The 17,262-nt window shown below is 33.1% G+C and overlaps 2 protein-coding genes across 3 annotated transcripts; one reads left to right on the top strand and one right to left on the bottom strand.

Moving 5' to 3' along the window:
- Nucleotides 1–1,165: 1,165 nt before the first annotated feature.
- Nucleotides 1,166–4,933, bottom strand: LOC128683112 (coatomer subunit gamma-like). The gene is made up of 2 exons (XM_053768369.1): nt 4,255–4,933; nt 1,166–3,734 (listed from the first exon to the last, which is right to left on the bottom strand). The coding sequence occupies exons 1-2, from the start codon at nt 4,789–4,791 to the stop codon at nt 1,686–1,688; spliced, it is 2,586 nt and encodes an 861-aa protein (XP_053624344.1). The 5' UTR covers nt 4,792–4,933; the 3' UTR covers nt 1,166–1,685.
- A 1,685-nt stretch (nt 4,934–6,618) lies between these two features.
- On the top strand, nt 6,619–16,347 carry LOC128683310 (sulfhydryl oxidase 1-like). Of its 2 annotated transcripts, XM_053768788.2 has the most exons (3): nt 6,619–8,580; nt 13,777–13,822; nt 16,154–16,347. In XM_053768788.2, the coding sequence occupies exons 1-2, from the start codon at nt 6,878–6,880 to the stop codon at nt 13,814–13,816; spliced, it is 1,743 nt and encodes a 580-aa protein (XP_053624763.1). In that variant the 5' UTR covers nt 6,619–6,877; the 3' UTR covers nt 13,817–13,822; nt 16,154–16,347. The 2 variants fall into 2 exon arrangements, with proteins under 2 accessions (XP_053624763.1, XP_053624764.1); XM_053768789.1 differs by lacking the exon at nt 13,777–13,822 and having other exon boundaries at nt 6,621–8,580.
- Nucleotides 16,348–17,262: the final 915 nt, after the last annotated feature.

The following is a 17,262-nucleotide window of genomic DNA, read 5'->3' as shown; positions in this document are numbered from 1 at the left end:
GTACATAGGTACCTAATATAGATGATTACTTAAGTAAATAGACAGGAACCTAGCAGATATTACGGGTGAATTTCTCGAGCATTTTAAACGACGTGTAATTTGTGTTTCTTTAGTGTGCGTCCGACACATAATAGATATTTCATTTATCTATGGCTTTTTACTTCCAGTGCTTTACTTATGCATTAATAGTGCGTATGGTAATTTGAGAGCCCACACCCCAACTGAATTCAAAACGCTTGTGAACTAGTATTGTATAAAATATATTATTATGGATTCAAGCAAGAACGCATAATTATCATTTATATCCTTATGTACTATCCATATTTTGTGACGAACCAAACCCCCCTCCACCTCATTGTGCCAGTCTGCCACTCCCTTCTACATGCCTGCGCCAGCCAGTCTGTGGCACAGACAGAATACCTACTTTATGTACCAGCCAGCTGGGACAAGGACTCTCACAATGTTAATGTTTTACTCAGTGTAGGTACTTGTTGTAAAATTGATACACCTAGGTACTAGAATAATAGCTATGTCTATGTGTCAAACACTAACATTTTCATTTACCTACATAATCTCTTCAATCGAATGAAGCAGAAGAGTTTGTCTTTCGGATAGAAAATAAATAGGTACCTATTTCTTTTTTATGATGGCCACTTATTTAGGAAAGCTATTTTAATTTACAAATTGATAATCTTACTAAACAATAAATAATATTACTACCTACGCTTACGAAAAATACATTATTGTTCCCTGTAGGGAATGGATCATCCTCTATTACCTTGTCGTCCATCGGCTTATTAACGCAGAAGATTGTGTGGTGCGTAGACGTACGCTAACGCGTCTCTCCATTTCCCAGTTAAAATGCACCTACTTAGGTACCTAAGATGTTAACCTGGAGAAAATGTTACTGTACCTATTGTAGGAAAGTCAAATAATCATCTACTAGACCGATTTACTGAAATTTGGTATGAGATGCACACGGTATAAACCGTAGTATATTATTTTAAAAAGGAGAACACACCGCGTAGCGCTTTGCAATTTTCAGCAGTATCTATAAATACCTAAGTACGTGTTTGTTTAGTTCTTTTCTATGACATTCATGGCCATCTTAGAGCCGATGAGACTCAACTACTGTTGAACTAAAAGTAGGGAATGAAAACAAATATTTAAAAATCAAATTATATTTTCTTAGAATAAAGTAACAGTAAAGGTACCTCTATATTAACAAAAATTAGTTTCCTACTACCTAGTGCTGTCACAAAATTTGAAGTAAAATAACCAATAATGGAACAGTAAGAAAATAATTAAGTAATATAACATAGCAATAAAATATTGCAAAGGAGGACTTCATGGGTATTTTAGATACACGATACTGATCGTATGGTTAAGGATGATATACTGAAAATGTTCCTTTGGGAGCAGGAAGTCGAAAACCCATAAAGTTGTAATCCTATGTGAATGTTGACCGTATATTTTTTAAATAATGTTTAAATTAACAAGAAAACGATTATTATCTAACGAGTTAATCTGTAAGTAAGTACTTACTTATATACCAAACAAAAATATATGTTCTTTCGTATTAAATCGAGTTCCAGAAATTACCATAGGCGCGGCGGTCTTATTCGCTAGATGTTATGTAACAACTCTTGATATGTCGTAAGTTATTCTATCCAATAGTAATAAAATTAACCTACAGCAGTAAGAAGAAAGGTAGCAATATCTTCTCGTACAGAGCGAGCTACTAGTTGCATGGTCACAGCCCCTTGTGCTGCAACCAAGCGAGCTCTAATTAGTACTGGGGCTCCTTCACGCCATATACTTCCTCCCCGTATTTCTTTGACAGCATCCCCGGTAATAGCCGCCATTGAGAGACCTAAATGTTCGCAGACAGCCAAAGCGGCCTCTCCTGCATCAGTTTGCGCCATACCAAACGTATCATTAGCTTCTGCAACAGATGAAGCTCTATCCCATGACCCTTCCCAGTCATCTGTAGCTGGGCTAGTTCTAAATTGCTCAGCACAGCCGATTTCAATTTCCTCTAATGGATACGTATCAGCGTATCCTTCTCCGTCGTCAGGCAACCCAGTAGTTGCATCGCAATCCCGCACTACGAACTCTAAAATAGCACCAAATGAACCGAGACTTTCGATGGGGTTTTTGGGAAATTCTAAAACACAAAAGATGCTACCTTGTTTGTCGTAAGGTAGCTTCTCACAGGGTACTTCATTGAGCATTATGTAACCCGGGATCATTTCTAATCTGATATGAACTTTTTCCAGTAATTGGTCGCTTAGTGTATTTAAACATTCAAACTGTAATATCAAATGTTTAGCAAAAATGTGTTTTACACAACTTACTCTGTATTCAGTTTCAGGTTCAGTCAAATCTACTGCAACACAAGTTTTAAATAAAGGTCCTAATTTCTCAATACCTGGAACAATCTTTAAATCGTCAGCATATTTCTCTTGTAGAGAAACAACGGCTACTTTACGAGTTTCTATTTCTACTGATGATTCTTTAACATCCTGAACTTCTTCTTCTACAGGAACTATATCCACATTAAATGGTTCATTGATTGCATTTTCCGAAACCAAATAATCCTTTAAAGCGCGTTCTAGCAAAATTGGATTTGGCATAGAGATGTTAAGAATATAGTCATTTATAAGTTGTTTATCACCTGAATCCAATATTGCACTGTAATAAATAGCTCGATCGCGAACTTCGTCGTCATCATCTAACTGGCAGCGAGACAATAGAACTCTAACATTTGGTAACAATTCCTGTCGCGATGCACCAAACCTGGCGACTGCGGCTACAGCCGCTGCACGTACTGGTCCCGTCTCCAAAATAACACGATTATAAATATAACGTATGTATCTTGATGGCTGAGGTGCTTTCGGTCCTTCGCGTCCTAAAATATATAAAATACGCACTGCCAGAGAAGTATGTTCACAATCTTCAATAAACTCACAAAGATGGGCTAAGCCAGTTTCTTTTGCTTCCGGATTATTTTCAACAAGATCAATCAAAGCCTCAGCTATAGCTGTTTTATACTGTAAACCTCCTTCGTCACGGAGCATTCCAGCTAGGAACGAAGCTAGTGAGTGATATTTTCGTGGATACTTAGTGCATAAACAACTTATCGCATTAACCACAACAGTCTTAAATTCATCCGGAATTTCAGACATAAAACCTGATATTTGCTTCATAAGTCGATCAATAGAGCTTTCAGCACCAGTTGCCAGGAGAGTTGTCACGGCTAAAGTAGCTACAGAACGATTGGAGTCCGTGATTAAGTTTTCTAAGTCAGCTGCACAGTTCGCAACTAAATTGGGGTGCTTAATAGCCAGTTTCGCCAAAGTGCGGACTCCAGCTAAACGTAAGGTTGCTTTGGATGAACCACAAAATATTTGAAGAACAGAAACAGCATGTGCAAGACTTTTTGTTGGTTTCTTCAAGTTCAGGAGAGCATGAGCAGCTTCATATACAACAATTTCTGACTTGTGGCGTAAGCATGTCTCAAGGAAATCTAAAGGCATGACAGCATCTGGATCCTCATCAACTACTTTAGCTGCAAGACGAATGAGATAACTTAGTGTAAAAGGCGAACGTAGAGGTGCACGGGTCAATTTCATAACCAGTTTGGCTGTAGATAAGCGGTCATTTTTTCGAGCAGCAGCTACCACAGCCAAGGCATGGTAAGAAACCATAACCTGATCAGATGTGATGGCTTCCTAAAACAAATTAAACAATAATTATTATATAGCTGTCAGTTTGTCAAATTTCATTAGGATTTTTAGTTAAGTGTAATTCTAGCAATTTGTCTCTTCATAAAACATATAAACGTTCTTCAAGTAAAGGATTTTTATCCTTACATAATGCTTGCAACATTGAATAAATTGAAAAACTAGGTACCAGTGGTTTTTTGTATGGTTTTATGAACAGAGTGTGTGATTTCTGAGGATAATTTGTTTTACCTGATCAAACTTTTTTCCTTTTTTTGTTCACAAAACCATCACACCACATCATAATATGTTCATGACATTATGCTCATGAAACACAAATGAAGTTACAGGCAAAACTCTGTGCAAGTGTTCAAATTCAAATTTCGAAATCAAAAAGCTTATTGCAAGAATTATATCAATGATACCTATCAACCATAATAAGGAATTAGTTGTGCTTCTGCACTACCAAGTTACTTTGGTTTTACTGTATTCATAATTATACTATAAGTAGAATTTATTTAAAAATTACCTGGGATTCATTTACCCACCGCCGCACTAAGTCGGGAACTGTTGCAGACAAATGAAGGGCTGATACAAGAGCAGCTGAACTCACGGCTGGATTTTTATCTACAATCGCCTGTTTCATGTATCGCTCTATTGCTTGGAGCATGGTACTATCTGTTATACTACACAGAGCTCTAATAGCTGCTGCACGATACAAGTCTTCTTGTCCAGTCATATCTTTAGTTAAAGACGAAGTTACAATGATAACATCCTGGGCCATGGAACTTAGCTCTTTGATACACAAGTAAACAAGACGACGTAGCACTACATCTTTAGACTGAAACAGTTTGGTCGTAGCGAAAAATAAGTCGGTAGCTTCTTGATTCGTTAACTGTTCGCCTTGATTAATCAGATATATTATTTTACTGAGAATAAGAATACATTTCCGTGGATTAACTGGCGTTGAATTAAAATATCTTGCTTCCTGTATGAGGGCCGATTTATCAAGATTCTGCAAGTAATTTTTTGACTCGTCATCATCTTTTTCTTCACGTCTGTTCATTTTATATATAAACTGCCTATTTAAAAAAATACAAATGAAAATCTAGTCACTTAAAACAATTTTTTTAATAAAAATTTTAAAATAGGTATACGTCTACCTACTATACAAGTAACCTCAAATGGCTCAAATGCCTACTTTGCCAATGTCAACTATCATGTCATTTTTTTATACTCTTTGTAATGTGTCATATTGTCATGTCATGCATGACACAGATACTCAGTGTTGCCAGACCTAATTTTCATAAATCGTTTAGCTGATTTCTTTATGATCTAAGAAAAATATGGACTGGAAATACCTACAAGAAAAACGGGCACACCTAAATTACATTCGTCGACTAAAATGGCTTTTAGAGATGCGAAGCTACAAAGTTCCTCCTGGAAGTTACCCACCTGGTTTTTAAATTTTTTGATGTTGATGAACAATTTATTAATTTGTGATCGCGTTTTTGAAAACAGAGCTAAGGATTTCGTTGTTTGAAATATAGAAAGAAAGAAAGAAAAAAGAAAGAAAGAAAATGTTTTATTCGGCAAAAAAAAACAGTTACAATTTTACATTAGTTATACACGTAAAAACTAGGGGTCTATGCCGATAAGGATCCCAGCTCAGCTTTATATACACATATAGACAATTAGTTTTCTAAATTATATACACAATTAGTTTTCTAAATTATATATAGGTTACATAGTAGTGAAACAAGCTTACCTTATGCACTGGAGACGTGGCTCAAGATGCAAGCGGGACATTACGCTCGGATTATTGCAATGAGGGTATTTAGGTTGAAAATAAAATAACAGTGTATTTTATATTTTTATTCATTATAGATTAATAACAGATGGGTAAAAAATTATACTTTATTATTTTCATTAAGCACATCACTATTTCAGAATGTAAACAAATGACGACATGTATGAAAATATCATCTATATCACAAACTATGACCAAATATTAACACATAGTATAAATAAATTTGTTTTTGTTTAGTTTTACTTTTGAACTGGAATGATTTCAATCGCTTTTGCAAAGAAAACAACTAACCTATTATTTCGATAGATATTATAAATTTGTATTTAAATTTTTATCTTACATAAACAGGCCCAGCTGAAAATCAGCGCTGTGTATATAAGTACTTTAGCATAGTAAAAATATATAAATGTGTTTTGTTTAGCCGAATAAAGGTTTTCTTTCTTTCTATGAAGGGTTGAATCGAAAAATCGACCTTGATTGCGAGGTCGATTTTTGGACGATTTTTTAGCATATTGCTCTAGGTTTATCTCACAGTAGTTTCAAGTAGATTTTCGCAATTCTCAATTTTGCAAAACATAACCTAAACTACCACGAAACTCGTCGCATAACATCTTAGTATGGCGAACATAGCACATATGTACCTAAGCTTTTGATGTTACCATAAATAAGCAATAAACAATATATGTTTGTCCTTTTCGTCAAATGTAAAGACACGGTAGAAAAAAAGATAAAAACACGTTTAACGCTCTGTACCATAATTGCTTAATAAATGTAAAGTAAAATTCGTATATGTTGACAACGGCCTTTTTTTTGTTTCTTTTCTCTAAGAAATCCTTACACCTGTATTGTTTGCATGGAATTAGTAGAACTCCGTACAACGAAGTTAAGTACATGCTTGTTTGTTTATTGAAGTTGAACCAGTATCGCCATCTGCGCCGAGCTTTGCGTAATATTCCCTATTATATGATGGAAACAGAAAGTGTGCGGCCGCATTGGAGGTCGCGCAAGGAATGTATGTCAGTTGTCTGTCAGTGAGTGCTGTCATTTTCAAGTTCTGCTGTGTCTGTCACTTGGACTGTCACACACATCATGTGTCAAGTCGATGGATGATATCAGTCAGCAACGTAAAAAAATGTTAGAAAATCTCAATCAGTTCTTTGCTTATTGCCTGCTAATGTAGTTGGTTTGGATTCGGCTACGATTTAATATGTAATGGCAAATTCGTAGTCATTTGACCTGATTAATTCACAGTGGTTTGTTTACTGTGGTAGTGTGTATCTTTCCTACCCTACCAGTTATTATCGGTTAACAATTTTTCGTTATAAACTGCATCAATCCCAAAATGGACCGTTATAATTTATTAGTGTTATCTATTGTATTTTCTATAGCTACAGTGTATAGTGCAGTTATATTAAATGACGGCGATGTAGATGAACAGGGGCTGTATAGTAAGTCGGACCATGTGGTCATATTAACTCAAAGAAACTTCGAGAGAAAAGTGTACGGAAAAAAACACGCTACAGTGATTCAATTTTACAACAGTTTCTGTGGGCATTGTAGAGCGTTTGCCCCAAAATATAAATCCATGGCTCTTGACTTCTCACCGTGGATAAATATTATAGTTCTCGCTGTTATGGACTGTTCAGTTGAAGAAAATAATGAAATATGCCGTCAGTTTGAAGTCATGGCTTATCCGTCATTGAGATATCTCCATGAACACTATACCAAAGCAAATGATAATGTGGGTGATCGAATCGCTATGACAGATACAGCTGAAAAGGTTAAGTGTCAAATCATTGCTAAAATGCAAACAGAGCAAGCAAGAGGCAGATTACCATTTGCTCCTGATTTTGAAATTGCATCCTATATTTCCTACCAATCTGCATTGAAAAATGTGCCAAGTGATGTGCTTTATACATTTCTTATATTTGAGAATGAAAATTCAACAGTAGGATCTGAATTAGCTCTAGATATTAATGACTACCAACATGTAAAAGTGAAAAGAATTAAAGATAGCAGTGAGTTAGCTAATGTGGCTGGATTAACCCGTTTCCCAGCTTTGGTAGTAGTTGGGACTGACTCGGAACCAAGTGTACTTTCCCCTAAAACTCCAAATAAATTGAATTTATTGGCTGCAGTCAAAACATATTTAGCATCTAAAAATTATGTCTTCCCTGTACGTGAAATAGACAACATTGACTCGAACCAAAATCAAGGGAATGCTAAAGTGGATACTGAAAAATCAGATATAGTATATTACAGTGATTTAGAAAAAACTATCAAAACTAGCTTGACAACTGAAATTACCAGGCACAAAAAACTGTCTGGTGAGCCCCTCATTGCATTGTTAAATTATTTATCAGTGCTGAGAAGTGCATTCCCTGCAAGAGGAAATCTTAAAGATTACATAATAAACCTGCATGTCACATTGAGTGGAAAAAATGAGTGGACTGGAAGTGAAATCTATGACATTGTGAAACAGCTTGAAACTACACATGCCCCTGTTTACACAACTAATTTAGAATATATAGGATGCAAAGGCAGTCAAGCTAAATATAGAGGGTACAGCTGTGGTCTTTGGACTTTATTCCATACACTTACAGTGAATGCAGCCCAAAATGCAGGCAATGAAGGCCCTGATGTATTGAAAGCTATGCATGGATATGTGAAATACTTCTTTGGCTGTACAGAATGTTCTCAACATTTTCAAGCTATGGCAGCTAGAAACAAAATATTTGATGTGAAGGAAAATGATAAGGCTGTGCTTTGGTTGTGGATCTCTCATAATGAAGTGAATTTACGTTTGGCTGGGGATATCACAGAAGACCCAGACCATCCCAAGATTCAGTATCCAAGTGTGTTGAGATGCCCAGATTGTAGAGGCACTGGTGGACGCTGGAACCTACCAACTGTGTATCAGTACCTGCAATCAGTTTACAGAGCAGACAATATACGGGATCCCAGAACATCAAGATCAGCAGCATCCATCACAAGCCCACTCTCCAATTTGGACATTGGATGGTCCCTTCTCCAATTTGGCCTCTTGTACATATTCTGTTTATTCTTTTTTATAGTAGTTATAAGATATTTCCTAACAAAAAGATTTTACAGAAAACGACTTTATAAGTATGGAAGCGGTAAAGTATAATATTGAATCTAATTTTCTCTACTAGATTTCACAGTTTACTCTCATAATTTGTTGCTCAAAAATTACTTTTGTGACTATTGGGCTTTTGCGTTTTGTTTTCGCTTTAGTGCCTATTTTTGGGTTTTAGAGCCTAACATTAAAATGGTATTCCTACATACTTAACACTTGTTTTGGTACATATTCATACTGATCAATTTTCTGGATTTCAGTCATCAGGTTCAAGCTAAATAGGATCAATTAAGTAGGGCTAACACAGTAAAATTGAGAGATTCCCTCAACTTAATGTCTTTATGTTAATTATTCCTGTTCTTTCTAGTAGTACCTAGTACTAAAACTGTAGTTACCTATTCAACGAAATGTATAATATAAACTTGACATAGAAAAAAAAACATATATCACTCACAAATATAGGTATATCACAAACATATATGGTCAATGATCATACGCATGAATTCTTCAGAGCCAACTAGGTTTTAGTGCTATAGTAAGTATTATAGAAAGGCGAGGGTGTAGGACTTATTTTAAACCTACATTTCTATTAAATTTATCTGATATAGGTATCTAGTTTTATAACTTACTGCTGGTTAAATTAAGTAATAAATAAGGATTTCAAAACACCTTTCAAGGGTTAGCTGGATAATCACCATCACCCTCAGAATTTATCCTTTCCAATAATATACCTACTTCCGTAATTTAATTTAGTAGTTATTACATTTTACTATATATTACTTATTTATTACTTTTTAGAAAATTGCATAGATATTATATATTTTTGTATAATACTAAAAGAGTTATTTCGACTTATCTCATAGACATTTCTAAATAAAATGTAATAACTACTAAATTAAATTACGGAAGTAGGTATATTATTGGAAAGGATACATTCTGAGGGTGATGGTGATTATCCAGCTAACCCTTGAAAGGTGTTTTGAAATCCTTATTTATTACTTAATTTAACCAGCAGTAAGTTATAAAACTAGATACCTATATCAGATAAATTTAAATAAGTAAACATAAAAGTAGTCTGAAAAATAACTACAACCGTCAATATACATAAAACTACCTACCTACCTACCATCAGGATCAGGTACCTGAGGCACTGCTTGAAATTACGGGAATGAACGGATTTTTCGCGCGTAATACCTAAGTCGCGGTCGCGAGCAAAATCTCGTATAATATACCGTTTAATACCAACATAGTAGGATGATTCGCAGAGCGTTTCGACCGTTGTTATTACAATTTTTTAAAGTTTAACAAAAACAAGAATGAGTGACTTTACATTTTTTACTCTGTAATGTAGTAATGTCAATTTTATGAATGATTGATTTTGGAAATGATTCCTTTCTCTAGAAAATTTCCGGATTGTAATGACCACGCAGCCGCAGCGGTCCATGATGTGTGGCGGGTGGTCACAGTCCAAATAAATATAATCGCTATTGTATTTAATTTCATTGTATTGTTTTTCGTATTTACTCTTGATTTATCACACAGTATAAATGTAAGAACATGTACTTAGGGACGATATATTGACAATATATTATACCAGCAAAACTTTTATGGCTTGACAAGAAGACTATGTAAGATAATATAGACTTTCTTTATAATTTTTAATTTCTTTTTGGGATTTTACTATATATGATAAACAAAAGATACCCAGATATAGGATAAACAAAAGGCTGAAATATTCTGAAAGGGCAGCAGTAGTTTTATTCAAACTAATTTCATACGATGCTCAATGTAGGAAACGAAGTAGACTTGAACGAGTTGGTCGGATTTTTTAAAAAACGAGAGATAAACATTGTTTGACAACAATGTTTATCTAACAGATAAAATAACACATAAAACTAAATAACAAAGAAACAAAATTATACAAACTAGGGCGGTTTTGCCTAGCACCAGTTCACTAATAGCTAAGTAAAAATAAATAGCGCCAGCGATGCCGTCGGCAAAAGTTAATACTTATACAATATTACGGGCCGCTGCATCTGTGAAACGCTTATTTATTTATATATCGGACGACTTTTATGCAGTATAGAGTGCTTGCTGGAGTTTCCCTCGTTCCGTGTCTGCGAAACACCTTTTCAAAAATTGACACATTGCCAAATTAACGGAAATGCCTTCATAGTGCGAATGTCTCGATACTGCGAATAGTTTGTTTTATGTTTATAAACATCGACCACCTTGTTTCGAGACCTTATTTCTCCATCGATGTATTTTTACTTTCGCAGAAATTGAAATTTCCTTTTCCGTCTTTGTCCGTCGTTTCTTCTAAGCAATAGTCTTTCTGAAAAGCATGAGTATCTTTATAAAAGATAGGGTTGAGGCAGTAGGTTGAGGGCTTCCTTTTTTAACAGGGACGTTGCGCAGCCGTTTACAGAGAGGCAATTTTTCATGTACGCGCGTCCGCTGTACTTTGCACTAAAATACAAAAATACGTACTATAAATATGTGCGTAAATACGTGCTTCTTCTTTTTCTCTTGTATTCTATTCTGACATTGTCCCGAGTGTTTTTTTTTCATTTTTCCTTAATAGTAAATATATAATTATTATTCGAATATTATGTCATTCCTACACATACCGACATAATAGTATTATATTACATCCGTTTATGTCCCCGTGCTGGATAAAGACCTCTCTTTCTCTTTCTTCCAACGTAGTAGGTACAATATTTAGTATAGGATTATGATAACACGTCTGATTGCCAACTCTTGCACAAAACATACCATTATCATTCTATGAAATGATTTTGGTCTTTTATTAACAGATATCCTACCTCACATATTGATGTCTAAATTATTATGTACACGTATATCAAACACGAGTTTATATAAATGGATAACCTCACAGATGGGAAAAGAGATATATACATAAAATAATTTATCAAAATTATTTCATAGATTCAAACTAATTGTAGAAAATAATGAAAATCTATTAGGGTAAATACTAAAATGTTTTAATCTGCTGAATAAAATATGATGCTGTTTTCTCTGTCGTATTGTTGACTTTCACCTTAATGAGTGGGTAAATAATACCTTAATTAACAACAAAAATTAAAATTTATTTATATAGGTTGTAAATTTATTTATATACAATGAATAAAAAACCTAAGCTACTATATACATACAGCTAAGATAAATTAAAACTAATTATTAAAAAAAAAATTATTTTATATATTTACAAAAATGCCAGTCCCTGCAATTCGTTACGTTGAGGTAACATGCCCAAAAGGCTGACAGCATTGCCACGTTGAATGGCAATGCTGCCAGAGATATACTTTTATCTAGATATAGCCTTTTTGTCACCTGTTACCTCAATGATTTTATTGGAGATTGCCTTGTATAATTTGTGGGCTGAAGGCCCCCACGGCCCCAATGTCCCAACCCCAAACGGCTCAAATATCTAAAAATTGCCAATATTGGCATATTCACGCCGTTTGAGGCTTTCCACAGCAGCCGCAGAAAAATTAAATATGGGGTTAAAGATGAACATATTATTGTTAAATTGACCATAGCTTTAGGATACATTTCGATTCATTATTAATTATTTTCTAACTATTTATTATAATAGGAATAAATTTGATATATTTATACCAAATTTGTTTAGGTTTTTTAGTATACAATCTTGTCATGTATTTTTATTAAAAATAAATGCTTCAAAGATCTTTAAAAATATCTTTGCAGATTAGAAATTTAATATTGAAAAAAATACAAATAACTAGTGATACCTTTACACAAACTCACAAACGCTTAACTCTTCATAACAATAGTATAGATTTGTAATGTGCAAAGATATTGATTTCAAAAGATTATATTTTATTATTATGTAGTTTTTTGCGTTATTGTTACTATTTATCTAAACAAACGGTATCTAGTAAGTAAAATTGTTTTCCCCTGCTATTCAGTTTATTTATTGACGAGCTTAAATTATATTCCCAATAAAATGGTTAATCTTAATTCATTTAGATTGCTTATGGTTAAAAAATAGTTTAGTCTTACACTTATGTTATTTTTATTAAATTTATTTTTTTTAATCATTATAAAGACAAATCACAACATAATCACAAACAGACCACTTCCATACTGTAGAATTAGAAGTAAGTATTTATAAACTAGGAGGTACATATATATTTTATTATATTCATCTAATATAATAATGTTTTACGTACATGTTGAAAATAGTAAACAAATCAATGTTTTGTATTAGAGTTATATAAAAGTTTAGGTAATCAACGGCATATTCAGTATATGGAATTGTACTTATGAAAGGAATATTTATTAGATAGGTACTGTTGGGTCTATATATAGTCAGTTTAGGTGTTACTTTGTATTATAATCAAGTGTAATTAATTTTATGTTTGTGAGAAAATTTGTTCAGTTTCCTATACTGAACATGTCTATTAATAATTCCTCTACAAATTGGCTATGATCGCCGTCTTTCAAAGTCAGTTTTAGTTGATGTTTACAATTGCATCGCTTTGAAATTGCAAATTTCGGCTTTATTGCGTAGATCCTTTGGTCGATATACAAAACTTTATTAAAAATCAATGTAAGTCAAAACAGCGATTCTTGCCGATATATAGAGGAGGCATATTTATTTTGATCATCTTAATTATTAGATAATATTTGACATATCAACGGGAACTGCCTAACTAGTGTAAGAACTGATATAATTTTATGAAACTAGATAGGAAACTAGATACTGATACATCGTATGAAACTAGATAGGATAGAAAATATTGTGTTTATTTCTGGTCAATGTTAACATAGAATTGCTAGAGGCTTGTTACCATTTTACCATATTATTCGTTTTCATAGAGTACGATGTTGTAGATAACACAGGTGTCAGATATTTCTCATGTCGCCTGAAAGGCATCTCACGATAATTTATCAATAATTTAAATTTATTTATTAAAACATTCCGTAAGGATAAAAAATAGTCGCGAATTGTTTTTGAAGTCCTTAAAAGTTTAAAATATTTATATCCAAGTACATAAAAAGTTTGAGTACATTAAAGTAAATCTATGTTATGTTGTTTCAATTAAAATGTATTTTATTACCTTTAACATAATCTGTTTGTTTTATATTCGTGACAGTTTGCTTCTCCACGTCTGGTCGAATATGGACTCAATTTAGGCGAAGGTCAGTCTAGGTTATCCCAATATTTTGAATTTGCTCTGGTGGTGGGTGCTATTTGTAAATTCGTTCAAGCTAATATCAATATGCCGATTTCTGTACTTGGCTGTAAATGAATTGCCTATTCAATATTTTTTACTTGACTCTGTGTAGATTGCAAGAACCTTCAAATTTTATACTGGTGGTATTATATATTTATTCGGAACGTCGTCGGGCGTATGCTACTAGATATTTATCTAGTAAAGTAATTTTACTTTACCTACGAATTTGTCATATGATAGGATGATAATTAAAAGGTAATAACTACTAAAGACAGTGAATAACTTCAACGTTGGCTAACAGCTTACATTGTTTTAGTTTTAGATCCTCCGAAATAGTTGAATATTGTTGTTATCACATTTTTTCTTTACAATAATATATATGTCCATTGTGTAATTTCGAAAATGGGTATATACCGAAATTAAAAAACAATCTGAGGGATATTTCCTTGTTACATTGTTACCAACAGTAATCTACCTGCCATCTCGTTCGGCCTGGCCGCATTACGGGTCAGTATAGCATCAAGTTTTCAAGATCCGAGTGTTTTTCGCGCAATTTTGATTATTTTCATAATATCCCCAAGTTATTATATTCTTAATTTCCCCTACACGAAAAAATATCATTCTATATTTTAAATGCTTGATTTGATAAACCTAATAATATGTTTAAATTCCAATACAATAGTAATATCATTTTATCAATAAAATGTGTGTATTATATAAATACACAGAGGTAAAACGATAGTGACAGTAAATATAAAACTTCGAATAAAATTAACTACCTAGTCTCTCTAGTAATCTCTTGAAATTTCTGTCGGAATTACCCAATGTAGGTACTTATTAATATTTCACACTTTTGCTACATAAAATCCTTTTAGATCTATGATTCTTGAATTTTATCTTTTCACTAAAGGGAATCCCATCAGTAAAAACGCTCAATCCGTAAATATACTTATTCCTATTTGTTATGTCAGTTTATGTAAGTGCAATAAAATTTCAGTTGATGTTTACGATTGCATTGCCTTGAAATTGCAGTGGAGAGTATTTTGTACATTCATAATTTTCTATGTAAATTGTTACATGTAAAACAAATGGCAACACCGAAATATATTATAGGTTCATTAAGGTCTGTTACAATTACGATATAACTTTATCATTGCAATACGTAGATACCCTAGATGGTACAGAGGTATTTACTTTGCTTTTTTCGAAAGGTGGCAGAATTTTGAAGTTCTTATAGAAGTAACTGGCCTAATGTTTTATGTTGAATATTTAAATTTATATAATTTATTATATAAATAATATATTATATTTACATATTCGTTGAATAATTATCACATGGGCTTTAGTACGCAAACCAATTTACTTACTTTAAATTACTTTTTTTATGTGCTTTACCTATTTCTAATGTATTGTTTGGTCCTTAATGTGTGCTGAACAGACACGAGATAAAAATAAGTAAAGTACGTTAACTGCCCGCGGATAACACCAACATCACAACACGAAGAGAATAAAATAACAATCAGCATCAAAATGATATAATTGTTATTCACATTTACATCTGCCTATTGCCTATCTTTTAACATTTTATAACTTCGCGCTTCTGGATAAAAAAATGTACTATGCTCCAAGACATTTTATCCTTGTAACACAAACTGTAGACACAAAGTGCATTTATTTCTTTGAACACTTGCATTTATAATATTAATACTATAGGACACGCTTCCATATTATGATTACGACCCGATTAAATATAAATGATTTAGTTTATTTTTGAAATTATGAGGACATCAGAAGCAGTTTGCTATTTTGAATAATTATCTCGAAGCAGCCAGGCGGTGTCAATTGCCCTATGACCTGCATGCACCGCTCCTACTGCGCGCGATCCGTGGCCATAAGAACTAAATTGGCACAGCAGCAAATAAATATTTAGGAAAATCTGGTCTTATTTTAAGTAGCCCAATGCTTAACACACTATACATGTACCTATCCTATAATGACACATTGAAAGTAATGAGTAAGGGAGCACTGAAATAATCCACAATGAGCTCTGCACTAATTTAAACTTTAGAACAACGGCTTTCTATTCTAATCCTGGGAGGTTGATGGTATTTTCAAGTATTCCTATAGGTATATAATATTCCGGAAATTAACATTGTGAAATTATTACTTATGTATGTATTTATAATGATACACCGTGGTTGACCCAAGAAATCTTATTAAATACTTTGTAAGACTATGTGTAAACTAATAGCTTTTTTTAAATATAAAGACCATTAAATTTATTTTTAACTTTCAGGAATGTGGCGTAATGTGCTGTTACCAACGTGAAGAGTCCATCGCTTCAGTAATATTTCCGAAGGATTGATTGGAGTGAAGTACATTGAATTTAAAAATTCCTTAGCCATTCTAAAATCTACGTAATCTCTTTATATTGAGTTCAACAATTCTCGTGTAGAAATTAGATTCACTATATGACCATTGTAAATAGTATTTAAATGTAAGTGATATACATACTACGTGTAATTTCTGTTATAATACCCTTCTGTTGTATTTTATTTGACCTGTAGCTCATTTTTAATCGACTTTCAAATAGTAGGAGGTTAATAATTTAAAATTAGAGAAGCGTATTTTTTTAAATAATCTTCATTTATAGTAAATATATCGATAAACCGCAATTTGCTGGTGTAGTGTACATTGTTAATTTGTAATGTGAATTTAACATGGAATTAGTAGGTACCCCGTACAACGGAGTACCTACTAATACCTACATGGTATTTAAATATATCTATCAGGAACAGTCACAGTTTGTCAAACTTATTTTGATTATGGGCGTCACAATACGAAAATTTAATGTTATCCTATATTGTTCGCTGGGTAGACCATCATCTTCTAGGTTTTATAAAACTGGATTGAATGAATAGGTATTTTAATAGATCATAATCACATTATTTTTAAATATTTGAACACATGTTTTCTGTCTGACGCAAGACTGCATCAGTGATGTAGGTGGTATGTATTTGGTTGTAATTGTGAATTTATTTATGCTAAGCTGTATTTATCTTTATAATTTTCCAAAGGATTAACATTCAAGTTTAGTGATCAAAGAAAGATGCACATTAGATATTGTAATCCTTCCTGAAATATTATGAAAAATGTTAATATTTAGTTTGTATCGTCCAAAGCCGATGGGTCACAACTAGTTATGTAAGTTCAAGTTCACTAGAAAATGAAAAACGCGCCCTTTTTCAATAACGTTACGAGAAATCTTTTTGTAGGCACTTATCTGTAGATACAATGACATATTTGTGACAATATTTTGTATATGTAAAACAAAAGGCTCCAGATCCAGAATGAAAATATGTAATCCAGTAGTGCAGTGTCCTCCAAAACGCTACCTACTTAACT

This window comes from Plodia interpunctella, chromosome Z (assembly GCF_027563975.2).
Source record: "Plodia interpunctella isolate USDA-ARS_2022_Savannah chromosome Z, ilPloInte3.2, whole genome shotgun sequence".
NCBI lineage: Eukaryota > Metazoa > Arthropoda > Insecta > Lepidoptera > Pyralidae > Plodia > Plodia interpunctella.
Note: the sequence above shows the minus strand (reverse complement) of the source record. Positions and strands in the feature narration are given on the sequence as shown.

Coding starts and splice junctions, on each gene's coding strand:
- LOC128683112 (XM_053768369.1), bottom strand. CDS start 4,791: ATGAACAGACGTGAAGAAAAAGATGATGACGAGTCAAAAAATTACTTG. Junction 3,735..4,254: donor GGTGGGTAAATGAATCCCAG/GTAATTTTTAAA, acceptor AATTTGTTTTAG/GAAGCCATCACATCTGATCA.
- LOC128683310 (XM_053768788.2), top strand. CDS start 6,878: ATGGACCGTTATAATTTATTAGTGTTATCTATTGTATTTTCTATAGCT. Junction 8,581..13,776: donor CTTCTCCAATTTGGCCTCTT/GTACATATTCTG, acceptor TATTCGTGACAG/TTTGCTTCTCCACGTCTGGT.